This window comes from Opisthocomus hoazin, chromosome 18 (assembly GCF_030867145.1).
Source record: "Opisthocomus hoazin isolate bOpiHoa1 chromosome 18, bOpiHoa1.hap1, whole genome shotgun sequence".
Lineage (NCBI taxonomy): Eukaryota > Metazoa > Chordata > Aves > Opisthocomiformes > Opisthocomidae > Opisthocomus > Opisthocomus hoazin.
In genome coordinates, this window is record NC_134431.1 from 13,992,167 (window position 1) to 14,019,762 (window position 27,596).

At 41.5% G+C, this 27,596-nt stretch overlaps 1 protein-coding gene across 1 annotated transcript in view; it reads left to right on the forward strand.

Annotated features, from left to right (window-relative positions):
- Window positions 1–2,599: 2,599 nt before the first annotated feature.
- VAPB (VAMP associated protein B and C) overlaps window positions 2,600–27,596 on the forward strand; it is a 34,630-nt gene continuing 9,633 nt past the window's right edge. Inside the window, exons 1-3 of the mRNA XM_075438436.1 lie at window positions 2,600–2,925; window positions 18,620–18,772; window positions 26,643–26,746. Of these exons, the coding sequence (XP_075294551.1) occupies window positions 2,868–2,925; window positions 18,620–18,772; window positions 26,643–26,746 (315 nt within the window). The 5' untranslated portion in view covers window positions 2,600–2,867. The remainder of the gene's footprint in view (window positions 2,926–18,619; window positions 18,773–26,642; window positions 26,747–27,596) is intronic.

The window sequence follows — 27,596 nt, forward strand, 5'->3', positions numbered from 1 at the left end:
ATCAAGTATTTTGTACCCTTTTAAGGTAAAAGTTTTGTAACAGATGGAACTATTCTTTAAAATTATTCCAGTACAAAGCTTTCAGGTGCTCTTTAGAGTTTCCCCGTAGTGTTCATCTCTATTTTCTCCTGTTCATCAAAAACGCACCTTGGCAACAAGTTGTTTTCTAGTCTTCTCACGGCTGAATTGTTGATGAAGTGAGGGTTGTTTTGTGTAATTGATAAGGACGCAGTATTGCAGGTGGCCTTCAGGCATGCCCATTTCAATGAATCTGATCTCCACGGTATTAAGCGTACACACATTATTTACATATAACAAAAACCTGACAATCTACATTCATTAGACTTCATAAATTTTCAGTGTAAACAACACTGTGCTTTGTAAAAAAGCACTGCCTGGCTGACAATGTGGGCGAGTCCTTCAAACACAAGCAGGTAAGTTCAGAGCCACCAGTTGCGGTAAGATGATACAACTTGGCAAACCCTTCAAGATGTGGATCATCACATGTTTCGGGTGTTCATTGTTCTTCTTTCAGGAAAAGTAGAACTTTGAAAGGTCTGGGCAGCAACACTGAACAGTTGCTTACCTTAGGGCTTTTTATTATGTATGACTATATGTTGTATGAAGCTTCTCCTGTCTTAGTCCTCACTGTTAGTTTTCAGTTCACTTGCAGATAGGTATGAAGCATGTCTTTTCTACTAGTTACTGGACTGAGAATGAGAGCTTAATGAGAGAATTATAAAAACAAAACTTAAGAGATTACATGGAAGAAGATAACCTTGCCATAATAGCAGTCAAAAAAATATCTACTCCAAAGTGTAAGTGAACTCAATTTTCTCCTAATTTGAGATCTAGTAAAATATTATGGCATAATCCATAGTTTATTTGAGAAATTAACCCTCCAAAAGTAGCAAAAATAATCAGCTAAGAACATCCTAGGCTCCAAGTCTAACTAGGCAAAGTAGAATAGCAGGGACCTGGGGGAAAAAAAAAAGGCACCACTTTGTCACATTATGTGACCATTTTTTCTCCAACAGAGAGGGAATTTAAGGAAAAACAGCAGTACAGCAGTTATTTGAGCACGTTGCTGGATGTTGCTGAAGCTTCTAAAAATTAGTCCTGATGTATTGGTTAGAAGGAGTTAGCAGGTTTCACTTGCATGATGCAAAACCAACAGTTCTACTGAACACAGACATGGGTTTGTTTTTTTTTTGCATGGAATGAAAGACATCTTGCAACAAAAACAAAAAACAGGATCGGAGGTGGTTTAGGAGCTGAGAAACGGATTATCTATGGACAAGGGCAGCTGAAGTATTGAGATGAGGTATAGCCACTGTAGGTGTGCTTAGAGCATTTAATGTCATCATCCTGTTTAGTGGCAATTAACGTATACATCCTGTCATTTGCCATTGCTTTTATTGCCAGAAAAGAGAACAACCCTGTTAAGAATTCCCAATGGTTTTAGCTACCTTGGGTGGTTTTGGCAATTATGAAGTAAAACAACATTCATGATACAAAGAACTTGTATGGAAGTGAGGTACACTGCATCACACAGATTGTATTGGTGTGATAAAATGAATTTTCAAAATATTTTACTGTATTTTTATTCACCTCTTACCTGTTTGCTGATTGGCGGTGATTAGGACTTAAAGTAACAGTATGCTTTGAGTTGTTACTCTTTGGAAGTTGATTGATGTCAGTGCACGTTTTATCTCTGCAAAGGGTATCTGCTCCCAAAGTCCTTTATGTCTAAAGTCCAGTGGCCTAATGAACAATTACTGCTGTATATAAATTACCAGTTTTTAAGACCAGCGTGTTTCTGCTGGTAGTATTGGTGTCCCAAACTCCTTGCTTCATTGTTAGCTCCTGCTGAGTTAGACAGGTTACAGCAATACTTTTATAAATTCTTAGGAACTTTCAGAATGTTTAAAACAACCTGAGGAGGGGAGAATAAAGGCGTACCGCTATCAGAACTACAGCGGCCTAAAGCTACCAATAACGCAGTACCTCGTGTTAGAACAACCTCCAAATTTTAAAACTGTTTTAAGTCATGGTTATTTTATTCCAAAACACCACAAACCTACCCAAAGCAAACAAACAAACCCCCAACAAAAACGCCTCCAAACCAAACAAAAAAAAAAAAACCCTAAACAAACAAAAAACGACCCAAACGGCCTCAGCTCGCGAAGGTGACCGTAAAGCTTAGAGTCATAGAGCCAGTCCTGCCTGAGCACCAGGCGCTCCCCGCGGCCGCCCCGGGGGTCACTCCCGGCGGGGCACGGTGAGGGCCCGGAGGCACCGCCCTTCCCGGCCGGGGGCAGCCCCGGGGCGGTTCGGCCCCCGGTGTGCGGACCTCAGGCCTAAAGGAACGGGCTGCTCCCGGAAAAGGCAGCGTTTATTACGAATCACCATTTCTAGTGGCGGCTGAACTTCACTAACGCGCTGGATCGGGCCCCTTTCCCCCCGTGAGGTGACGGCGCTGCGCGGCGCCTCCCGCCCCGACCCCCTCCGCCGCGGCGAGAGGCGGGCGGCAGACGTCAGCCGCAGCCTCTCTCTGGGTCCCTCCGTGCTGCGTCATCCTGCCCCCGTCCCGCCTCCCGCGGCCCCGCCTGCACGCTGGGAGCCGCCGCCCGCCCGCCGCGGCCCGTCCCGTCCTTGCTGCGCTCCGCTCCGCCGCCCGCAGCGCCTCTCCCTCCGCCGTTCCGGGGCCGCTTGGCCGGGGGTGAATTAACCAGCCGGGCGCGTCCGTCCCCCCCCTCCCCGGTGCCTGCCTTCCCTCCTCCCCTCCCTCCTCCCCCTCCCGCCCCGTCCCTTCCTCTCCCCGCCTGGTGCCGCCACCGCCGAGCCGGAGGAGGAGGAGGAGGAACATGGCGAAAGCGGAGCAGGTCCTTAGCCTCGAACCGCAGCACGAGCTCAAATTCAAAGGTACGAGGCGGCCACCGCCACCCCCCGCCGCCACCCCGCACCGGGCCGCTCTCTGGCCCCGCTCCCGTGGCAGCCATTTTCCGGGGGCCGGGCACCAGCCGCTAAAATGTCCTTCAGCGCCGCCGCCCCTCGCCCTGCCGGGCCTCGCCCGCCCGCCGCGGGGCGGAGAAGCGCTGCCCTAGCCCCGCCGGGCCGCCGCGGAGCTCCCCGCCGGGCCTGGCTGCGCCGCCCGCCTCCTCCCGCGCCGCGGGCGGCTGCTGCAGGGCCGAGGGCGGCCTGAGGGGAGAGCGCGCGCGCGGGAAGGGGGGGGAGGGTCCCGGCCATCGCCTTCTCCGGGCGGCGGAAGAGGCGCGGAAAAGCCCGCTTCTGCCCCAGGCTGCACTTCCCCCGCCGGGCGTGGGTCGGGGGCTGCGGGCAGCGCCGGAGCCCCGCGGGGCCGCCCGGGGGTGGGGAGACACCCGAGGCGGCGGGAGGAGCCCTCGGGCCCAGTGGCGGGGGAAGGGAATGGGACTTTTCCCCCGGCGACTCCCGGCCCCGAGGCGGGGGGCTCAAACACGGGGCCTCCGGGCAGCGTTTCGAGGCGTTTTCTGTTATTGTTACGGTTCGACAAGCTGTTTAGATAAATTAGTGAAGAATACCCTGCCTGGGCGAAAATCTGTCCTTGATTTAAATAAAATCTTGAATGGGTTTGAATTTTTGCTAGCATTGAAATTCCTGTCTCGTAGCCTGATGGATAGCACTACTGTAATTCAATATTCTGGGATTACAAATAAGCATTCGGCAGGTTTATTTATGCTGCCAGGGTCAGAGGTGCTTTATAGCTTCATTTGAATATCTGGCAAATATGCTTTTTTGAAAAAATAGTGATTTATTTACTGGCTTTTGGTAAAAATAATACTCTTTTAAAAAGCTCTCATGCACATTTTCAAATGTGGGGAAAGTCTCTGCCTGTTTTTATTAGTAAATATATGAGAAGTGATAACATAAAGTGGGCTTATCAAAAAGCGTGGTAATAAACCCAGGGAGAAATGAATATATCTTTGTTGCACACTGATATTTGCATGTTGTTATGGCAGCAGTATCAAACATGCCAAGGAAGGAAACTATTGTTGTTTTAACATTCTTTATGTTAAGTATAGTTAGATGAAAAATCAGCTCTTGCTCTGGGTCATACTGCTTTCAACAGGCAAGCAGATCCAAACTCAGGTGGGCAAAAAGTGGAGCCCTCATTGGCACTGACTTGCCAATGAGACAGATTTGTGATTCAGGGTGATTTGGGTTTTTTTTTCCCCACTTCATCACAGGTAGATATAAACCCAGCCAGACTCTGTTTTTTTGTTGAAATCAAGGTAGCTTGTTGGGCTGCCTGTCCTTCAGTTGAGGTTCTAGACTAAATAATCAGTAACCATTGAAGTTAAATCAACTAATTGTATAGATTTTTGCTGCCAGATCTTTACCCTTTCAATGTAAAATGTTACTCGACTAACAGCAGCTAATAAATGGCTTAGTTTAAAAGTGTACTTAAATATTAATGTTCGAACAGACTTAATGCTACAGATGGCATTCATATGCCTTGGCAGTAAATTCTGTCTTACGGTCCTTTCTAACAAGCAGTGTTGACCGCTGTCCTTTGTTCAGGAAAGGCCAGTTTGAAGTATTCATGAAGTAAATTCTGCACTAAGCGTGTCTAGTCCTACTGGTTTGTGATGGTTTATTGTCTAGTAATATGGCAGTCATGATTTTCTCACCTTGGTAAATAGTTGCATTTATTTCCAGAGCTCTACTTTGCACTGTACGAGTAGATACAAACTGACAGAGGTCAGCAGTGCTGCTAAGTGGTAAGGTGGTGCTTCCTTGCTGGTGTGCTGAAAGATCTGAGGCTTAATGTAGGGCAGCAACGCCAACGAGGTAGGGCTGCAAACCAAGTTTCACAAACACTGGAAATGGATAAAGGTCTCAGTCAATATGCAGACAGGTAGAAAATGCAGAAAACAGCTCCGATATGCTGTTGAAGTGCTCTGTATAGTTATTAAATATAAAATCTAGAGGGAGGTATGATCTTCACAAAATGATGTGGGGAATATGATACCGAAGTGAGGATTTCTTCTGTAACGTGTCCCAATCAAGATGGGGTCACAGCCATCTCTCTCTTAGCCAGCACTTTGGCTTGTGAAGGATTTGAAGACCTTTTTTAAGAAGCTTTTGCAGCCCCTTTGTTTGCAGTGAATCTCCTAAATTTGTTTGGATCTCTTTATCAGAGTACTGTGTTTGTGACTTGTTTGCAAAAATACCAAAGGAGTTTCTCATGCTAGAATTTTTTTTCATAGCATGTGAACATGAGCAGGGGTTATCTTTCCTCTGCGCCTCGCATCTCCTACACTATAACACACAAGCTCCAAAATAGCATCAGCATGTGCTGTGCTGAAATGCAGCTGTGAGTAGTGGGAGGCAGGATGCTCTCCTCTGCCCACCGGTACGTGGCCGGAGGTGCCCGTTCCCTCGCCCTGACCTTTGAGGCCATGCGCAAGTGGAGCTTTACTGTCTCGCCAGCAACTTCCTCCGCTGCTTGGTTGATGTAGACTTGCAGCCTGGGTGAAAAAGCATTGAACTAAAGGTTTATTGTTTGCACTTTATTGGTAATGAATGGTGAAAAAGAACACTGTTGTTATACGTGACATTTCCGTTTAAGTTTCCTTTTTATTTTGTTTCTAGGAGATAACATCCAGCATCCTGCCAAGAGTGAGTTAGATTACAATATTCAAGGCTCTGACTTTAGGAATTACTGGACATAAACTTAGGCAAGGATGTGTAATTCTGGCCCCTTTTGTTAGATGTGTTTCGATGCAGCTGTTAGTGCTGCAGTTCTGCTGCAGGACGCTGCCTCGTGCACTGCACGGGATGGCTACCCAGTGAGGCCGATCTGTCATTGCAGCGTGATGTGCCCGTCAGGAATAGAGGTCGTCTGTTTAATGTCAGCAGGCAAAATTTTGGTGGAAGTTAACTTATTTTAGAACTTGCCTGGGTTTTTAGGTGTTTGAAGTGCTGCTGCATTCTTTGCAGATGCAGAGTGTCAGAGGAGCGATGTTTCATGGGAGGCACGCACACAAACAGAGGTGCATAGGCTGAGGTACACTTCAGCAGTGTTTTTAGAGATTTGCTACAGGTTAGGCTGGACTTATGACTCAGCACTCTGTTTCAGTGTTCCCCAAGTGGCAAACAGCAGTACTGCCAAACGCAGGATTAATTCCTCACAAAACTGTGAGTTGCTGCCAATTGAACTACTGTTTCCTGTTCCCGGTATGTGATTTTGCACCTGCATATATGCAACGTGTCACTGTGTAACTTTGCTTTCTGCAAAGGACACAATAATAAACCAGAGTAGCCAATACTCTCCCGTCCTAATCGTAGTGATTCAGACCTGGCCTGAGGCCTAGCAGTGTTGTTTCCAAGCTGTCATCTGTCCCTGGCTCCAGTGAATCCCCTGGGCACGTCGGAGCTGCGGTCGAAAGGTGCGACCTCGGCCGGTATGAATGTGCTCAGTCCGATAGTGTACCTGCAGCGCCGTGGGTGAAGTATTTGGTATTTAGCCGCAGACTCGTGCAGCTTGTGTAACCTGCACTGCCGTGGTTAGGTGGTTGCCACTCCCGGGTGAGATAGTTTGGGCTCCTGCGGTTAAGGCTGTGTAAACTACAGTCAGATCTGTGTGTTGAGGTGTAGTTGTGCGGACACTCCTGGGTCTGACGTGACAATCTGGTTCTTACTGGGTACCAGGCTAAAGCCCTTCAACAGTTCAGTAACGTTTGGGACTTGTGATTAGTCCTTACTGAACCTGCAATTGTCAAGTCTCAGAAGAGAGGTTAGGAATGTAGTCAGACATTGCAACTAAACTCTGTAATTACATCCTCGTCCCTGTCATGGTCTGTCTGTGATGGCTGAAGCACTCCTGCACCGAAGTTATTTGGAGGGATTTGACGCCATGCTTGTTCAGTTCTGTATTGGGTAAATAGGGATTTCTAGTCACTGCCATCAGAACAGACTGTGTTTAAGAATGTAAAATACTGACAGTGTTGTGAGAAGTTGCCTGTTTAGTATAATTAATATACATCTTTTAAGGTGAAAATATACACACTCTTTTCTTTAAACTGTTAGAGCCCTTCTGGTATTCACAGCATAGTGGCAGTCAGTACTAGGATTTCCTTACTCTTTGAAGGCTATCTGCTTTTCTACTGGAAAATGTACCAGTCCATGCTTCCCTTTGTCTAGCCTGATTCCTAGTCAAATCATGTTACTACATTAAATACGAGTAAACCTGCACGTCTCTCTGCATATTTGAATTTGATTATCAAGTTATACACTTAAAAAGAGGACATAGTACTTAAATAACAGGCAGGCTTCCTAAATCTAAACAAATCTATGTAGCCCAACTATCAAACAAAATTAGTCACTTTCTGGTGACACTTAAATATTTGCAGTTGATGTTATGCTCACTGTTGTTGCAACTTAGCTAAAACCAATAGCTTATTCTCTCTATTAAGTGTTCATTATAGTTGTACTGACTTGCTATATCTTGCTGAATTATTCTAATTTCACGTGCACCATTAGTTTTATAATTACTCTATCACTTTGTATAGACTCCAAACTTCAAAGAGCAGTGTTTGGAGGAAAAGAACTGGAGATAAAGGCAAGATAGTGATGCATTGTGCGTGTCTCGTGACACATCCTGTTTTTTGAAACGTGGAATAAGTTGAAGATAGTGCTTCTGTTGAGCTTCCTTAATCTGCTGGTGTCCTGTACGCTAGAGACATGATGCTAACAGCTCCACTGGGAAATGGGGGAGGAATTGTACGTGTGGGGGCTAACAGAAGTTTGAAAGTTTGAATTAGGATGGTTAGAGAGTCACAGAACAATTACTTGAGATGGGGGAAGCATTCAAGGAGGTTTAACTGCATTTTCTGTTAAATTTAATTAATGTATTTAGGTCTCCCAAGACTATTTCCAGAAATCTCACAATCTGCTTCAAGGCTTTGGCCGATGTGATTTATGGGTGAAGTGCTTTTGAATTATTTTGTGCTGCCTAGATTTTAAGAATTGCAGTTGAAGTAATGAGCATTAATGGGTTCAAAGTATTGCTATTTAAAGGAAGGTCCTACTGCAGTGATAAAATCAGCATGAGCAACTGTTATTCGGTGGTTACTTCTCTTAGTTTTATGGGATTTTGTGGTTTTAATATGATCAGGTGCTTGCCCTTATTGTAAGGGATGGGGCACATACACTCGTAATTTCCCGTTCCTTGGGAATCTCATGTTTGTGCACAAATTTTCAGCTCGCTGTGAGCTATGGAACCATTGCAATGATAACGTGAACATGCTTGTCAAGTTTGTTATTAAAAGCTCATCAGTGTGGCGGATTGCCAGTCTGATTTGATTGATAGAACGTGTCCTTTATTCATCACCTCAGAAAATATCTGATTACAAACTATATTGAAAATACATATGTGTGGGAGGCTGTCTCAAGTCCGAGGATTGCAGCTGTCACATCAAAGTAAAGACACAGGTAGTGTATCAGAGTAGGTGCAAGTTCACACGGATGCTTAGCAGTGAGTTGTGCTTACCAGCTGCTACCCTGCACGCCGTGTGCAACATCTTGTCACCAGTGAAATAGGAGTGTGGAGTAGAAATTTGCACAGGAGTTTCTGATAGTTTCTTCTCATCAGAAACAACATTACTGTATTTTTTTCCTCACTTCACAGGTTCTGTAAATTAAAAACTTATCGGTAGTCACACAGTGCTTTGTTTCTTTTTAAATAGGCTAGCTGCTTTCGAATACAAGGCTGATTTTTGTTTAACTGCACTCTAATTTGGAATTAGGGTTATAAAAATTAGAGTACAAACCTTTAAATAGATTGTCAGATCTGTTTTGAAACTCAACTGGAAAAAAGGCATCATCACCATAGTGAATGATCCAACTTTATGAGCTCAGATCAGCTTACACCTATGAACAAATACCCATTTTTAAAAGAAGCTTAGTATGTTGTATGTGCCCAGCTATGGAAGGTATTGATTGCATCAAATGAGTTTTTGAATCAAATGAGCAACTTCTACGTACATTATAATGTAAATTTTGTAGAAAATGGAGTGACCAAGGGTTTGTCTTGTTTCTTGCTTGTGGAGTGCCTCTGAACAGAGCTTTCTGCTAGCTGGAGACAGTGCAGGAGTCAAATGACCCTCACTAATTCTGCCTGCATCTTGCAGTCACACTCATTTTCTACTATCTTGTTACCATATTGGTCTTATGTTTGCTCCCTGCAGGGAATGAGTAACTACTGAATGCATTTCGTAGCTGGTACAACAACAGTCTCTTTTTCTGCCAGTGTAGTCGGTTGGCTTTGAAAGCTTAATTGACGATGTTTGCAGCAGTTTTGTATGCGGTAACAGCTGTTGTTTCAGACTTAAATTTCATCTTTATATTTGTAGGGAATGTAATCTTTAAGATTACCGTTGTCCTGCTGCAAGCAGGTTTTTTTTCCTCCAAGTAAATTCTCACTGATTTGAGTGAGAATCTGGTTCGGTCAGGAAGTCTTTCCCAGTTAGACCTCTCACTCTCCTCTCTGAATGAGGGACTCTTGGCACTGGTGTGAGTTCCTACCACAAGTAACATGGGAGCCTCCTTTCATTGTCTTCCCATCTGATGACCAGAGGCAGAAGGGAAGCCTGTTTTACATACATATGTCAATATTCTCATACCAGTTTATCTAAACGAGGGGCCAGGTTCATGCTAAGTCCCTTCCTCTGGCATGTGACCCAATATTTATTCAACATATAAATACTTTCATACTTGCTTTGTAGACCGAGATGTCTGTAGAGGAATATAGGATATTTTCTGATAGATTGTCCGGGATGCTGATGAATTTAAAACTTGGCCAGCTAGGCAACCTTTCATAAAGAGGGATTTGTGGCATCAGTCTGGAACAGCTGTTACAATCTCGCTGTCATTGAAAATATATGCAAAGTGAATCACCGTTCGCATGTTTAATTCAGTGCAGGATTAAAATGCACATGGATTGAAGTGATTGAGTGTTTACACTAGCAAGACAATCCAGACTGAGTTGACTGAGTCTATCCTTTCTGTGTTATAGCTGTTCTGAAAATTGCTTACTTCAACTGTAATTCTTCTGGCCTCAAAAACATTTGTACAAATTGGGTACTGCTGCTGCCTGCAGTACTTTATCCCACATTATTATAAATACTTTATGAAAATAATCTCTTTACTAAACTACTTTAGTGTCTAGTTCTCTGAGCTGTAAACGAAGTCCCTCATACCATGGTGCTATGGATTAAAGATTTTTATCATTCTAAATTTAATCCTGTTCTCTTGGTTAGTTTCCATGAGGGGTGGAAAAAAATAGAGAAGGGGGAGGTTTGCCTGGTGATCCAGTTACTTATGATGCAGATTATAAAATCGTGTAGGTGTAGGGCTCGCTATGGAGCCAAATCTTATGTTTTTATGAACAATTTTAAAGACTCAATTCAAATTAGTTGTGCCTTTAAAAGCATGTCAAGTGACTATGTAATTCTTTAAGACGAAAAAAAAGTACTTTTTTGTTTTTCCCGTGGCTGCTCCTTTTTGTCTAACCAGTTACTTCATCCTCACTGGTGCTTCTAATGTTTCTCAAAAGCAGCCGTCCAGCCCTCCGTATGCAGTTTCATGTTTGGACTGCCACTGTTGCCTGTTTATGTTTGCAACTGCTGCTTCTTGTGATACCTGAATTAACAATGTATTATGCTTCTTTTCAAAATACTTGCATGCATAATTTTCTCTGGTTTGCAATGTTTTCTCTTCTCGCCTTCCTACATTTTCACCAGACTAGGACCAAAGGTGTAATGGCAGTAAGGGTTTTTCCTGGTTTGAGGGTTTTTTCTTCTTTTTTTGTGTAGCTGTTGTTTATGCTGTGCTTACTGGTGGCATACGTGGTGCAGATAATGCTTACGGGAGTTTAGGTTTGGACAATGCAACTTCACATTTGTATCTTATTCTGTGCCAGACAATATAAGCTGTCAAGTATTTTCCTCCGTATTAAGGCTTCTCACTGCTTATGACTAAATTTCTGACTTGGTTTTGGTTTGGTGGGGTTTTTTCCTTTGATTTTGAAAGCACAGTTAATAGGCTAGTTTTCAAGTGGTTCCCCAGAAGTGTATCTTGTTAAGTTCAGGATTCCCTCCTTATTTGTAGCTACAATTAGTTTCTTGCAGCCTATTTATTTTTTTTTTTTTTATTAGGAAGGAAGCTATGCATTGTGCATACCAGAATCTCTAATTTTGCTTGTTTTCTGGTATTTGCAATTTATGCATAGTTTTGTACTTAAAGTATTTGCTCAGTTGCTATTTAAGTTACACATCAAATTTATCTTTGAAGAGTATATATGAGCATAAAATTAGAGTAATTAAGTTGCTCCTTCACTACCATATTAATGTGCAGCTGTAATGGAAATTAGTGATGAAATTAGACCAGGAAAAATTACTTCACCAGAAGTACAAGAAAAAGTCTAGTTTGGGATGATGATTAAAATCCTGATGCTGCTTCCACGGAGATACTTTACACTGACTTCAGTCGTCAGCACTGGTTTTGCCAGGGAAGCCTGCGCATCAGGCCATCGTCCTGCTGCGCTCCCCTCTCCGCTGCTGCATCCCCTCTTCTCCCTGGGGGGCCTGTGCTTTGTTTCGGTATCCTTTCAATACCCACCCAGCAATCCCCATGAATGAGGCTTCTAACTGTGTGGAATAAGTAGGTGTCGTCTCATAAGTAGGTCTTACTGTGCCATGCTTATTGAAGGAGACGTAGCTGCTATTCCACTATCAAAAGAGAGTATGTCGCTATTTTCTGAGCTGTTTTCATACCTGGAGAGAGTTGGTACGCGTGATGTTTGTGAGTGGAATGAACAAAGTAAGACAATATGTTTGGCATTCGGTTCTAAAAGGATATGAAAGCACAGTTGAAACAGAGATACACCTCTAAAAGCTAGCCAGCTCTGCTGTCAGTCTCTTGTTTATGCAGTTGTGTGCAGAAATCTGTTTGAAGTTTAGGATGTAGAGAAAATATTTCACGTTGTGTGATTTTGTTGCTGAAGGTTGCTGTAAGTTATGTTTGGGTGTAATAAAACTCTGAGGAGATCAGTTGGACAAAAAGCAACTGACATTTGTACGAAAACTATTTGAAGGACATAGTCTTCTGTTTCTCTTGGCAAGCTCATGTGTGGCCTCGCAGTTCTTACAGCTGTGAAGTCACACTGTTAATGATCCTCTGAGGAATAAAAGGTGGTAAAAATTACGTACTTATAGATACCCTGAAAATAGCCTTCAGTCTCATATTGTTTTTTTCTCTTTTTTTGCCATTAAGCATGAGGCATGCTCTGGCAGAAATAGTTTATGCCAAAATAGGCCAGAGAAGGGCACTGATTAATCCATCCAAATGGAGTAGTTTACTGCCAACCTTGCTCCAACTTTAGCATCTGGATCATGTGATTTTGTTGGGTTTCTACATACTTTTTTAGACTATTTTATTGATTACTTTTTTTTTTTTAATTACTACGCCAGCTATTGCATGGGGAGTGATTTGGATGGCACTTCTGTTTTTGTAATAGTTTTTTCATCACGCCTTCTACTACTTGACACAGCAGAAGTGGAAATGACCACTTCCCTCCTGTCACTTTGCTTCAAGGGCTCTTTTCAGTGAGGATAGTAGTGGTAAGACTAAAGACATTTCTTCCACAGGGATGGGGTTTTCTAGCTACTTCCATTTGAAATCTGAGCTGAGATCGAAAGGTTTGTGAGTGGTTTACACAAGGATTAAGAGCGGCCTAAGTTTTTCTTAAAAGTAATTCCCAAATTTGGAGTTGTTGGCTTCTCTCAGTGAGTTACTTGTGAAATCAGATGTTTATGCAACAGAGGCACATCTTATTTCTCATTCTTCAGCTTCTTTGATTTCAAAAGTTGCAGATGCTCACTTGATTATGAATGTCTCCAGAGCCAGATGATGATGATTAAAACTTGGCATACAGTACTTTTTAAAACACTAATCTTCACAAGATATTCTGTAATTAGATAAGTATTCTCCTGACTTCACAGAGAGGAGGAAAACTATAAGGGTCCAAATCTGCTTCTGTTTTGGAGTTGCTGTCAACTCTTGAGGCTCTTAATAGCAGAAGATCAAGCCCTTAAGTGATTTGTCTAAAGAGAGTTAAGATGGTGGGAGAGTTTGATTGGGTCTTGGGTGTTCTTCATTCACTGGCACCTGGCTGATAGCTCAAGATGTCTTGCTTGACATTTCAGCTTTTTTCATTTTAGTGTTTATCTTCAAAGGTCATCAACTTGTATATAACTTTTTAAAGAAATGTACAGTAAGTCAAGTTCTACACCTGTTATTGAGCCCTGTTGCTCATCGCTAGTGTTTTTAGTTTGACTGTTTCTCTGTTGCTGATAGACACCTCCAAAAATAACATCAGTGAAATTGCAGAAATAAAATGAAATCACTTGATACTGTCAGAGGCATAGAAAAGGAACTGCGAAACAACTCGGATATGATGATAAGAGAAGTTGTAAGTAGAAAGGCTGAAATATTCAGGTGGCGAGATGACTGTTCCGAGGCGGTGGTTGTTTTGTGAGTGGTGCTCATGCACTCTCGCGAGGACACTGCAGTTGGTTTGTATGTGCTAGAGCAGGGCCAAGGACATCTCCAGTTTGTGGGGCTGGCCAAGCTGGTGGGGAGGCACTTCACGCCGGGGGAGCCAGAGCTGGCCTGTTGTCTGAAGTATCACGTTCAGCCCCCACCCTCTTCATTCACACATGCTGGGTCCATGTGGCTCTTTCACTGGATGAATTATTGCTGCTTGTGGACATCTAGTTAGGGCACAGCAAGGTGTAGGATTTGGGCTCTTGGGAGTAGCCACAAAACAATTTAAGTTTCCCTCTACTGCTTTGCATCATCTCCCTTATTAAAGATTCCTTGGTTACCTTTCTGTGGCTGATTAATATGTCAGGTGATGAATGAGTTTCATCTGACACATTGATGGGATTAAACCACGGTGAAATATATCCTTCCCCTCCTATTGTTGCATTCCACTGCTCTTCACAAAGGATGTACAAGAGGGATTGTCTCACTTGAAGCTTGACTGTATTTCTGCCTGTTTCCAGTTACCTTGCCTTTGAATACGTGTCTGTGGTGCTGAGTTGGGCTGGCAAAAAATTGTTTAGGGAAAGATGGTGAAAGTGCATCTAAAACATTCTAGGAATAACATGGGCATCTTGATGAGAATTTATTCTTAGTCTTGCTGATCAACGATTGCCAGTTTAACGTGATTGCGATTATATCAAGTGCTGCTGCAGCGCATTTGCTCTGAAAAGCATCAGGTCATTAAATTTTTTAGGGGATGCCTGGCTTTAAGCAGATGAGGATTTGCATTAGATTTAAGCACCCAAAAATTAGGCATGTGCCTTAATTACCTTGAACAACTATGCTAACACTCCCAGGGAAGTGTGACTGCAGAGTGTATGCCTAGATCTGCTCTCTTCAACCTACTAAATAAAAGACCTTGTTGCCTTAATTTGGCGGAATGCTGCGCAGAAAGATGCCATTTCCCTGATGCCAATGTCTGACTGCTGCTTGATCTGCCTGAGATCCAGTTGTGCTTTTTCTCTGCCCCACTGCCCCCTCCCTCGCTCCCTGTCTTGTAAGTGATTAATTTTCAGCCCAGGCAGCTCCCTGGCTCAGCTCTTGGTGCTAGCAGTGAACGCTGTGCAGCTAGCAGGAGCAGTTGGTAGAGGGGAGAGGTCAGACCACCTCCCCTTTCAGCAGTGAGACAGACTGGTGCAGGAATAGAGCAACCCTGGACCCTGCGGCCCCACTAATGCATGTTGTTAATTACAAAGATGTAGTAGTATTTGCACGTGCAGATCTGCAGAGGACTCTGCCTGTTTGGTTTGAATGTTCCTGCCAAGCCTGTGCCATCAAAGCTCTACCTCTGCTGATACTTGCGCTAACTGCTTTCACATGCCAGGCAGCACTACAGTAGTGTTCTTGCCACATTGAAAGTATGTGTGTATGAGGATTGTTTATTTGCCATGCTAAAGCACAGTATTTTGGTTAAGGTGAGAATAATTGTACTGAGATTCGGTACAAGTGGCGTAGCTGTGTAGTGTGGTTACTGTCAGTAGTGAGTACCAAGAAACTTAACAGCAAGCACTATGCTGATCAAAAAGTTACCAGCCTGGATTTGCTGGTACAATTATGGGCAATTTTTATTGCAATGAGAGTTATTTAAAATTTAAATACAGTTGACATCGTGTTCTTTTGACCTAATTCTCAGGCTTTTGTATTATTACTGAAATTATCTGGGATATTATAATACAGTACACTGCAGAATGGCACTCTTAGGAAAGATTGATACGGCACTGGTGTTTGAATAGGAAATGGAGCATGGCAAATTCTGAGATAATGCTGTGATCTTCAGTTGTGGAGGGTTCTATGCGTAGCTCCTGGGTGGAATGCCACAGCTATGGTTTGAAACAAGCCCTGCTGAAAAGTGACCTTATGAAAAACCAGGATACCTCTTACTGTTTGTTGTTCATGAGTATAGGAGTTGATGTTTTCTTTTCTTTCGAGTAGTACTGCTAGTTTGCGCATCACTACATACCCAGTTTGCATTAACACAAGTTGACTTTATTCTGACTAGCAGGAAAAAGTCATTGAGCCCTTGTAGAATATTCAAAACTTTCACCACCAAATTCAATTTACTACATTTTTCCTTCTAGACAGCCTGTTCCCATGACAACCCCATGTCAGATGATGCATGTGCAGACCCCGAGTTTCCTGGAAGTTTGTGCTTGGGATGACACCAGTGGCATTTTTCTCATGATCTTTAAAAACACAGGAGAAAAATAGGTTTTTTGGGGTTTTTTGTTGGTTTATTTTTTTTAGGAAGTGTAAATTGTCATTTGGAAATCACCCTGCCTTCATAATATGTTTCACTTATCTAGAAATATTAAGAGCAATCAAAAATACATTGTTTTGTTTTGAAAGCTATGAAATAAAGATTGTGGGGTTTGAGAGTGTGACTTCTGTTTAGGCACATGCTAAGAGTCAGTCTTCACTACAGAGTCAACTTGTTGCTTTCAACCCAGGTACCATCCAGATGCACCAAGCTGATTGTAACTGTGCTTACAGCCCACCCTAGGGATATAGGCATTATCCACGTGTTGTGTATACTTGTATGAATAGTCCGTCCACTTGCAGTGAGGACAAAGGCATTGAAAAGAAGTGTAGAGCATTTTCCTTTACTGTATCTGTGGGTATGATTCCATAAGTCCTAATGCCATGCATTAAAAAATGAAGCTCCAGGATTTCAAACCACCTATAATGGCACTTCAATACTGTATTTGTCTGCTCTGGTTTGCTTTGCTGCAGTGTTTTAACAGCAATGCCATAAGGAGTATGCCTGCTGAAAGCAGACGTCAGCCTTCTAGTACAGTTGTGCTGGCTGATCTGTAAAACCTTTAATTTGGGGAAAATGTATCTAAAGAAACTGTTTGAAGTTTAGCAGACAGAAAAGAAGAGGAAACATCAAGCAGACAAGAAGAAATGAATTTGGTCTGCTGAAAGGTTTTGCTGCCAAATATTTTTATATCATCCATCTTAGCAATAAGTAACTCCATTTGGAAATTATTTTACTTGCAGAATTGTCGTACTATGGTTACAAACAGCAGCTCTGTGCTGGGGTGCACAAATCCCGCATGTGTTCATGGATCAGCCACGTAAAAACATGTTGTTTCCCACAGGAAATCTCTCACAGCATGCAGACCAGCGAAGCACTGTTGAGGGCGCAGCTGCGTGTGTAGGGCTTTGTACAGGCGACCCTCCCTCTGTGCTGGAATAGCTCAAGCTGTCATTTTTTAGTAAAGGCACATCCTTAGTGCTTAGTCAACAAGTAATTTCTTCTGAAATGTTAGACTTCTACTAGATAGAGCTGTCTTGAAGATCTGCTACTGTCTTTACACATCTAAATGTTTTCTGGATTTTTCTGACAGTTTGGCTTGTTTAATTTCTTTAACAAGTCATGGCTGCTTCTGCCCAGTTATTTTCCATTAGACTTAAAGTCTCTCTCTGCACGCATAACACAGAGAAAACTTGACAGCTGAGTTTCATTCTCTTTCACATCTCAGTGTTTCACTAGGAACAGGTTTAGTGAAATCTTTGTCATGGAATCTGAAAATTTTATTGCTTCAATTTTTGTGCTACCAAATTGCATTGTAAAGGCAAAGCTGGCTTGTTCAGAGTGCAGGCAAAAATGGTGCTACACTTGTCTGGTTGGAGTTTTTTTGTATGTTTGATTATTTTGGTTTTGTTTGCCCTTCTAATTACTTAAAACAAATTGGATCAAGGATAAAGGTTGCAGGAGTGTAATGCTTTTAAAGCTGTATTAAATGTCATCTTAGGAGACAAATTTGTGTGATGACTTTGTAGAAAAGGAAGCAAACTTAAATTATATTAAGCCAGCCATGCTGCAGGAGTAGAGTGGTGGCATGTTGTCTGCTAGTATTTGTACTATCGTCATCATTCACTCTTTAAATTTCAGGACTGTCATTTCTGCAAGGAAAGGTTCAGTGTGTTTTTTGACCAATTTGCTTTTGCTCCTGAGGATGGATGAAGGTATCTTATTCAGGCATCAATTTAATCACTTTTATGCAAAAGACAGTTGATCAAAGTGTGGTTACATTTCTTTTAATTTTGCTTCTTTACCATCTGAGCAGGCACTACAGTTGCATGCTACCTGTCTGATTTATCAGTGTCTTGTAGAAAATCGGTAACTAGGCTTTCCTCTAACCGGAGGGATTTTGGCAGTTCCAACTAGGTAGTGAGGCTGTGAGAATTCATTTGCCTGCACTTGATGTTGCAGAACATGACAGTGGTTTGATTCTGGCTTTGCTAATATAGAAATCTTTGGCAGTGCTCTCAGGATCCAAGAATTTTCCTATTTCCTGTCTTGGGTGAGGTAGGCTATTTTATGAAGATTTCTTCTGGATTATCATTTCTAGTAGCCAAGAGAATTAAAAAAAAAAAAAAGGACTTGGTAGGATAAGGGACGCACACTGAATGCTTATCTTGCTGGTTGTGGTATGGCATTTCTGAATAGCTGGTGGAATCCTGCTTCTGTGGAGGTACAGCTTGCATATGCAGATGGATCTGTAGTAGCCACTTAGTTATCGTCTCCTTTCCCGTTAACGTACTGTACTGTACTCCCCTATTTATCATCTATGACACAGGTATATATAGTATCTCTGTAAGCCTGGGTTTACTGGGATTCAGTAGTTAGAATGGAGTAACTATGATACAGCAGCGAATGTGGCATAATTTGAATGCCATGTTGTTGTGTTGGCACCATGTATAGATGATTTCCCCCTTTTTGTTTTGCTGTTAATGATCAACTTCAGCTCACTGTGAGTGCTGGAGCGTGCTACACTTCAGACTGCTCAGAGGCCTCGATGCATCCTCAGCTTTGTGTGCAGTTATCTGTACGTGCCATAGCTGGAAATTGAACATCTAATTACTTTATAAGATTTGTGAGCAGAGATTGAAAGCCTGCTTAGCCTCTGCTTGAGAAGTACTTTCTATGTGATTTCAAGTCTGCTTTCGCTCTCCTCCTCAGGTCCTTTCACAGATGTTGTCACTACAAACCTGAAACTTGGCAATCCTACAGACAGAAATGTGTGCTTCAAAGTTAAGACCACAGCACCACGCAGATACTGTGTAAGGCCTAACAGTGGGATTATCGATGCAGGAACATCAATTAATGTTTCTGGTAAGTCGTTCAGTCAGTTTTTTGATGATTGGAAATAGCTTCTTCTAATCAGTTATTTCTTGGAACGCTTTGCAATTTGAAAGTATTTTGGTGAATATTTGTAAAAGCAAGAGGTTGTGATTTCATGGAAAAGCAGCTATTTCGTGTATCCTTACTTCCCTTATCCCTGGTCTAGCAGTAATAGGTTTGGTTTTACATCTTGTTTTGGGAGACGAAAAAGGGAGAAATACGTAAATGATTATGTAGTTCAATGACAGCCTTAGCCAACCGATCCAAATCAGCCCTGCCCTCCCTGTGGGATTATTTTTGTACAGTTAGTTTATTGCCAGTTTAGCTTCCTGAAGCAGCTCACCGCAGGGTCGGACGAGTGCTTGGATGGGCACGTCAAGGGAAGAGTAAAACTGGGTGGATTGCAGCCACACCAGCTTAGGCTGAGGTAGGCTGTTGCTGAACTGTCTAATATAACCAATAATGAAAACTTTTACTTTCCAACCATGCTTTTTTGGTGTTCCTTGAAGATGCGATATGCTTTAGTCTTAGAAATGTCAAGTGACTAAATCTTTGCTATTCATAGGAAAAATCTTCACTAATGAGTCAGGAGCTCTTGACTGGCCTAAACTTTGTAATGGAAAAGCAAAGAAGTGGCTTACTTTGAAAGCATAAAGAGCTGAGCATTTCGCATAAACAGAATGTCTGTACATTACTAACTTGCTGATGGTACATGCTTGAAAGCAATGTATTTTCTCAATGGCTTCTACGATCCATGTTTTTAATAAAGAATTCTGTCAAAGCACGTAGTATTGGCATACTGCATGAATAAAGTATGACTTAGTTAAGAAAATTATTTCTGTAAACATGCGGATTTGTTTTACTATTTTTAATAAATTTTAATGCTGGCAAGATAAGAAAAAAATACTGATAGGTTGTATGGATTGCCATTAGTCTCTTACCAAACTCTTATAGCCTGCAATAAGAAATTTCAGGAGCTAAAACTACTGCCTTTTACTTAAAGAAGAAAAAAAAAACCAACACCAAAATGTAAAAATCAAGACTTCAATTTTTTATTTAATAAAATGTAAAATATTTAAACACCTCACCTTTGGAGAGCTTGCTTCAACAACAAAAAAGTGATCCCAAGAATACTTTGTACTGTGATGTTAAGAGACTAATCTTGTAAGTCTTCTTGTGCATGCCAACATTTGAACACTCATTGATCTGTTGTCTTTGGGATTTCTGTTGTGTCCGATTGAGCAGGCATACGATTGCAGAATTGTGCCTTGCTTGCAGTTAATCTCCAGGGAGTGTCACAGGGAGGAGATAACCAGTGCAATGTGGTAGCTGCAAGTGGGGCTGGAAAAGCACTGCTGCTTCAGAAGTCTAGTACGTATCCAGTAAGCTCTGAAATGACTAATATGTAAATGAAAGAGCTTTCTGGAGAGAAATTGAGAGTTTTAAAACTCGGGACAATTCCCAAGTAAAGCTGTCTGTCTTCTATACTAGCTGCAGGCAAGCATATTAAATGCATAAAAATCAATGAAGTGATAATGTAAATTAGCAAGGTTTCTAGCTATAAATGATCTTCATGCTATGAAGATGTGGATTCTTTCATCTTTCAGATTAACTTTCAGAATTAAAAGCCCTCTTCCTTTGCAGGCACATACCATGCTTTTTTGAAATGTCGTTTTGATCTCAACATGGTTTTCGTAAACTTCTGCTTACAATGTCACTTCACTCTACCTTGAGTAGAACATCGTATGGGCAAGTGTTGTATGAGCCAGCTTATGTTATGCTACCAGCATGCCTACGCCTTAGTTGCTTTTCCAGCCCGACTCTTCCCAGCAGCATACCAGATAGAATATGGATCTAGTCCAGGACTTGACTTAAAGTATCCCATTATGAGAGACTGCTGTGCTAACCCTAAGCTATGCTTTGCTCTTGCTCACATAGCTTTTGAAAAATTTCCCTTTTCTGATAACTTTATTTATAGTGATTTATGATTCAGTTCTGCAAATGGCTGTGGCAGATTTAATCACAAGCTCACGTTTATGTTGTACAGATTTTCATGCTGATAACAACTTGGTAATAATAAATAATGATCCTAAATTGCCAGTCCTTGCATTAACATTATATTTTAAAATGCAAGCAGTACACTTTCATTTTTCTTCAGGTAATATATTAAGGTAAATTCATAGGTAGGTATGTTACAGAATTCTGGTGTTACAAACACTAATTCTGTATTTTCTGAAACCTTCTAAACTGAAGCTGTCTTTATCTTGTGCTATGGCTGAATTTCTCTTTAGTAGAGCTGTATGTATTGCACTCCTGGTAGCTCCTTTAAACCACGCGTGGGACTTAATTTTGGACTTGAAGATGACACTGTCTTTGGTTCTGATTAGCAGAAGGGATCTTTTGGACGGGAGATCAGAGGGGGGACTTTGATTAACTTACAGAACAGAATTGTTTTTGAGTTCACAAGAAGAGGGGAGACGTGGTTAACCTTTGCTTTGGAGTAATGTTGCTTAAGAACAGAGGGCTGATTTTGGAGTTAATGAATTGAAAAATTAATAGAATTTATTTCTTTGCTTCTGAATCAGTTATTTTTCAGTCATGTCATTCAAGTCTTGCACAGGGCATAAAAATAGGACTTGAATTCCTCCAAACCTACTGAAAATACTTCTGAGGAGAAAGTATTAGAATATAGTTAATTCAGTAATAACTACCAGACACTTAAACTAATTGAGCAGTATTTACTATATGCACTCTGTCCTCTTGAATTGCTGACTGGCTTTAGCACTGTCGCTTGATAGCACTGTGTTGGTGCTGCACCTCATCTCTCCAAAAAAATCAGTGCCTTCGTGGCACGAAGCTCTGGAACAATTTATTAGTTTCTCAGAATTTTACTGACTGAAGCTGAGTTTGGGGTAGCCTTATCTTCCTTGTGCTGTAGTAACCGCATGCCTTTCTTACACTCCTGAGAAACTATCTGTACTATTTTGATGCAAGTATATGAGAAGATACTCTGCTCTAAGACAGAGGCAGCAATCAGAACATTATCCCACTTTATTTCATACTAATATGATGGCTCATTTAAAGCACATAAAATGCTAGAAAAGTAAAGCTTGCTTTTTCCTAGTGGAGTGTCAAATACTGACTTCTTAGGCCATATCACAGCTTTTCCTAAATATCAGCATTTAAGACCATGTCAGCATGCACTGCTTGCTGCGATGCCAGGTTTGTAGCCCGTGTTTTCACCTGTTAGATAATGGCATGTAATTTTAGCAGCGGAGTTTATGTAACTGCCGGGAAGTGTGTGCGCGCTGTCATCTGACTTCATTGCACTTGGGCTGAAAGACTTTGAAATGAAGGGTATTTGTACACATTCCATTTTTGTGAAACAAGTCGTATTTCAGCAGAGATACCTGATTTTGTGGCTTCTGAGAGGTTGAAATCTAAATAAAAGACATGAATGGATTATAAAGGAAAAGTGAAAAAATATAAGCAGGTGTTGATGAGTCTGCAGATAGGTGTGTGATGAGGGGGAGAAAGGGAGTACAGATGGTGCCATCTGTGCAGTGTCCTGCTGAAGAGAGCAGTCTGAACATGCTTCCTAAAAATGGGGAGAAGCCAATGTTATCCTTAGGTTGCAGTCGAATATCCTCGGGGGGGATTTTTAGTCTTCTGTAAACTTGCCTGACTTTGGAAAGGCAGTTTGCATTGTCTTCAGGAGGGCGCTTCTGCAGCTGCTGTTCTCTTCGGTCCCAGCGGGGCTGCTCCTTTCGCCGACGCACCGATCGTGTCCCATCCGCTGCTGCAGCCCCCAGCTCTCCCGAGGTAACATCACTGCTGTGCCCCGTGCCCCTGGGCATTGAGGCCTGTGTAGCGACTGCCAAGGTTTGGTTTGATTTTGTCTGCTTGCTTTAGAAGAACCAATCTTGATTGTCGCAGATTCATCATTTTTTACTATTACTGAAACATTTACAGTAAATACCAAGTGAACAGAGAACACGTGTGAAATGGTGCAGTGGATTCTGCCTGTTGCTGTAGATGTGAGCGTACTTTGCTCACCTCTGGCAGAGCTGATCAAATTGCACAGTGATCTTGAGGCTTGCCCCCGTAGCTGGTTGGGGTGTTTTGTGTAAAGGTGATGTAAGTGTCATAGATTTGATCTATCCTGACCATAATGAATTGCATGCATTGCCATTTGGGAAAATTACCAGTAAAGCTAGAAAAGAAAAATAGATTCACAGACTATTGAATAGGCTACTTAAAGTGTAAACAGTGATGTGGTGGATGGAAATGTAATAGCAGGAAGTTACTAGTGACGTTTCTGGAGAATGATTCTTGCTACTAATCTTGTTTAATGCTTTTATAAGCAATTCTGGCACAAAAAGAGTACACAAAAAGCCCTGATGATGTAAAGTTGCGAGGCTGAAGATATGCAGCAGCAGAACTGGGTGTCCTTGAAGGCTGCAGTAAAAAAAAAAAAAAAGGATGAGTTTCATCAGAAAAACTGCAAAATCACATACTTGGAGAATAGAATACTGCTACTATAATTGCAAGCTTGTTAAGTGACGGAGGCTTGGTAGGGTGACCAGGGTGCTGACATAACGTGGCTATGAATAAGGCAAATGTAGTAGGTGCAAACAGGAGCAGGCTGGTAATGGAAGAGATAAGAGAGTGTAAATGCTATTGTCCAAGGCACTAGTAAAATTTCCTAGATGTATAGTTAGAGTAGCTCATATAGAGGAGTTCCAGGCAGAACAGGTGCAGGGAATGAATGGGGAGCCTGGCCTGGAGAAGACCTTCCGAGTCTGGCTTATTTACTGTACCAGAAGGCCAAGAGTTACTGTGATTGATGTCTTGGAGTGTAACAGAAGTAAATGACTCTTCCCCTTCTTTGATATTGAAGCAGAAGGGCAGTGTTGGTCCAGGACCAAGTAAACAGGCCATTAATAAATTTATATGGAAACTGGAGGAAGGTTGCTGACTAGCCAAGCAGGGAGACTTTACTGTTCCTTCTGCTCTTGGAAGGGAGTGCCAGATCATAGCAAGCATTATGAGCAGAGTTTTGCCTCCTTCCCTGTTCCTTGCTTCAAACTTCCTCTGTTGCTTGAGAAAGCAGGCTTACTCTAGTGAAAACCAGAAGAGTTTAATGCTTATGACATTGTTATTAACTTTGCCAGTGAACGGTTTTAGGAAAAAGAAAGAGCATATTAGGTGATCACCACCTCTCCTTCTCTATCTACGGAGGACCTTTCGTAACAGATGTGGGGTATAGCAGGAATGTGTGAGAAAACTGGTATCCATTTCTTTGGAACACTTCAAAACAGGATGTACATGAGGTCAGTCCTTCATGTTTGAATTTTGAGAGGTGAGTGGGCTAACAAATACAGCTTGCATTATTCCTTATTCCATTGGTCTCTCAATGACTTTGCAGTTTTTGCTTGTGGTAGGATACTTCTGGTGCTTTAGCTGTAGGGTGATCAGTTTAGGAAGTGGTTGAAATGCGTATCTGTGCCTGACGGATGCTGGTGCTAGTGAACTTGGAAGATCGTGTTAATCATTTTGTGTCTTAGAACTTTGGATTCTGATGAAAGCTGGTCAGAAGCTTTTGACCAGATGAGATGACTGATTTGATGAGGCATTTTCTAGGAACATAGACTTCTCACATTGTTCTTGCATAAGGTATGGCATTTCCAGTCAAAACAAAGGAGCCATATTCACAGTAGCAAATTCTCCAGCAATTAAGGCAGTTACATGGAACTGAGCTTTCACAGAAACTCCCAATAGTATGTGGATAAATGATGAAATGGTTTGGTTTCCACTTGAGCAAAGTACATATTTTTGAGCTTCCCATCTGGCTTACAAGACATTTGCTGAGTAATTTGTGTCAATGTGGCTTTCATGTATTGATCTAAAAATACAAGTGCTAACAACGTTGTACTGTTGAGCCCTCTCTAGCTGCCTGCTCTTAGGATCCAGTGAATGGATTTCAGAGCAGCAATCGTTTGGCGTTTGAGAATGGCTTCAGCACTATCACTTGGGAAGTAATGATTTTCAAATGAGCTTATAGCTGCACTCTGCAAAGCAAACTGAAAAAACAGCAGATCTGGAGAAGTTCCGTAAACAGTGGATAGTTCTGACTACCCAGTTGGAGCTTACACATTATATAGACTTGAAATAAGTGAGGTGTCTACCACAGGGGAGAAGAAATTATGGTGCTGCTTCTCAGTGATGTATCGTGCAATGTTGAAATATATGTGCTTTTGCAATGCAGTCTCTTCTGTTTGTAAAATTAGTTTTAAAAGTAGCCTGTTAATTTGCAAATGTTTATTTTGGACTAATAGTTGATTACTGCAAGGTGAGTTATAAATATATAATAATCTTTAAAGCTCTTCATCTGAGAGAATTTGCCATCTTCCTTTTCTTCCAGCTTTAAAAAGCATGTGGTTTTTGATAGCCGCAGATTGCGTGCATAATAAAGATGGCACAGCCATAACATATCCTACTCATTGAAGGAGGCAAATTAGTGTGACTTGCCTTCATTTGCAATAAATGAGATCTTTGGATATCTCTTTTATACGACAGACCCCTTCAATCGGAGCATATGAATTGGGGCACATAATGTTGATAGCACTAGTACTTGGAAGTAATTCTAATTCTTGAACTGCTTCTCTTCATAGTGATTGGATTAAGGGACTGAAGTAGCCTCGTGGGTCATAAAATGTGAATTTCTAAACCTTACATCATATTTTATTATAACAGTAATTGCAATATATGCAAGCTTCATTTGAAATTGGGGGGGGGGGGTAGATTTATGCAGTAACTAACAACATGTTTATGTAAACTGCTTTGCTTATTTTTACTTATGTACTGGTTCATGTTGAAGCCAAGCCTCTGTGTATTAATGTCACAGTAGCTGAATATCCAGGTGTCATTTGGAAAATGTAGCAGTTCTAAGTGACTGCTGTGATTAATGAATATTCCGTGTAAATGAAAGACAAGAACTCTTGCTCTTCAAGTAATTTTAAGAGGTTCTTTACCCAGAAAGAAAAGACATGCAAATTGCTAATATTAAATGAAAGAGAAAAAAAAAAAAAAAAAAAGGCACTCCAGACCTGCTGCTCCTTTCTCTCTACCCCCTGAACACAGTCATTTTCTGCATACGTAAATTTTGGAATGTTTATGACTTTCAAATCCAGAAAAATACCTTCCTTTCTTGTATACTTTTCAGAGGCAAAGTTTACATAGCGTTTAACCGTAAACTTTGTGCTATAAATTGGTAACAAACTTTCAGCAACTTATTTTTGGAACAGAAATACTTGTACTTGATAAACACCGTGAGACTCTTAAACTTTGTAGAGGAAATTTCCATCTTGAGACTTGAACCTCAAGGTTTCAAATGTTTGACTTTGCCTCTGTAGATTTTCTTGGGAACCATCAGCAGTACTGTGTGTACGACTAGTCAAAATGCCAGCTTGTTACTTCTGCCCCAAGGATGGAGGAAGAAAAAAAAAATATACTTTCTCTGAGAATTTTTCGCTCTGCCGCAAAGACATGTAAATTATCCTATTTACCATAAATTACTATCTTGCCATAGTTTTGTACAAAATATTGTACAGTGCTCAGCATTTCCAAAATTCTCAGACAAGAATCTAGGGAGACAGAAGAAGTCTGTTTCTCTTCTCTTCTTCGAAAATTTTGTTTTAAAGTAAGGTTCCTGATCTCAGCTGCTGCTTTGGTCATAACGGACATACAGCTTGAAACCATTTGAATGTTTGTGTTACTCAAATCTGGTAGCTGTATCATCAGTGCGTGACTGTGTCTCGATGCAATGTGAATGTAATGTGTTTTGGGGTTTTTCTTCCAGTGATGCTACAGCCTTTTGACTATGACCCTAATGAGAAAAGTAAACACAAGTTTATGGTTCAGTCTATGTTTGCTCCAGCTGATACTTCAGATATGGAAGCAGTAGTAAGTATTAAAATTAACTAAAATGAATTTCTTTCTGATTGTATAATTTTGTAAGACCTTTTACTGCATTGCTTAAGGGCTGTTGTCAAACCGCACTGGAATGATCCTTGAAAGCTTTGCCAGATTTCCATCTCTGTGTATGGCAAGGTGTTTTATGTTTATTTCAAGCCCCAAGAATCTTGCACTGCTTCTTTAGGATGCTGCTGTGAGATACCAAGCCATGAAACAAATGTTAAGCAGTTGTGGTTTTTTTCAATATATAATTTTTTCGAAAGGCCAAGTTGAAATATAGATTGTAAGAATATATAGAATATATTCAAAGTCTCTGGCATCTTTGTATTTTATGCCTCTGTACTCTGTCTTGAGCCTTCCCTTGAGCAGCTCCTTTTCCCGGCAAGAGCTGTATTGTATTTTTCTTTATTCCCTGCCTGTGTCTGATGTGGCTTAGGTAGATGAAAGGCCCTCATAGTTTGTCCTGTGGATTACAAATGAGAATAACAGAGGCATGTAGGTGCTGAAGCAAAGAAGGACAAACAACCTAGAAATAAGATGTCAGGCTACATTAAGACAACTTGGAAAGGAACAAACCAGTATGTCAACTGGTGGCTTTCTGATAGCAGCAAGATTTGCTACTGCAAGAAGGCACAAGGAATCTGCCTCTAGTCTAGCTTTTGTTAGCTTGGGAGAATATGCAGTAGCTATTGAGGACACAATAAAAAAGAAAAAAAGGCCATTAGTCTAAAATGTGCGGCTTGTATGTGTTTGTATGTATGCTTATTAGTTAAAAACAAAAAAGCCAACCCCAAAAAACCTCAGAGTACCTGTCATGGCTTTTTTTACAGTAGTATTT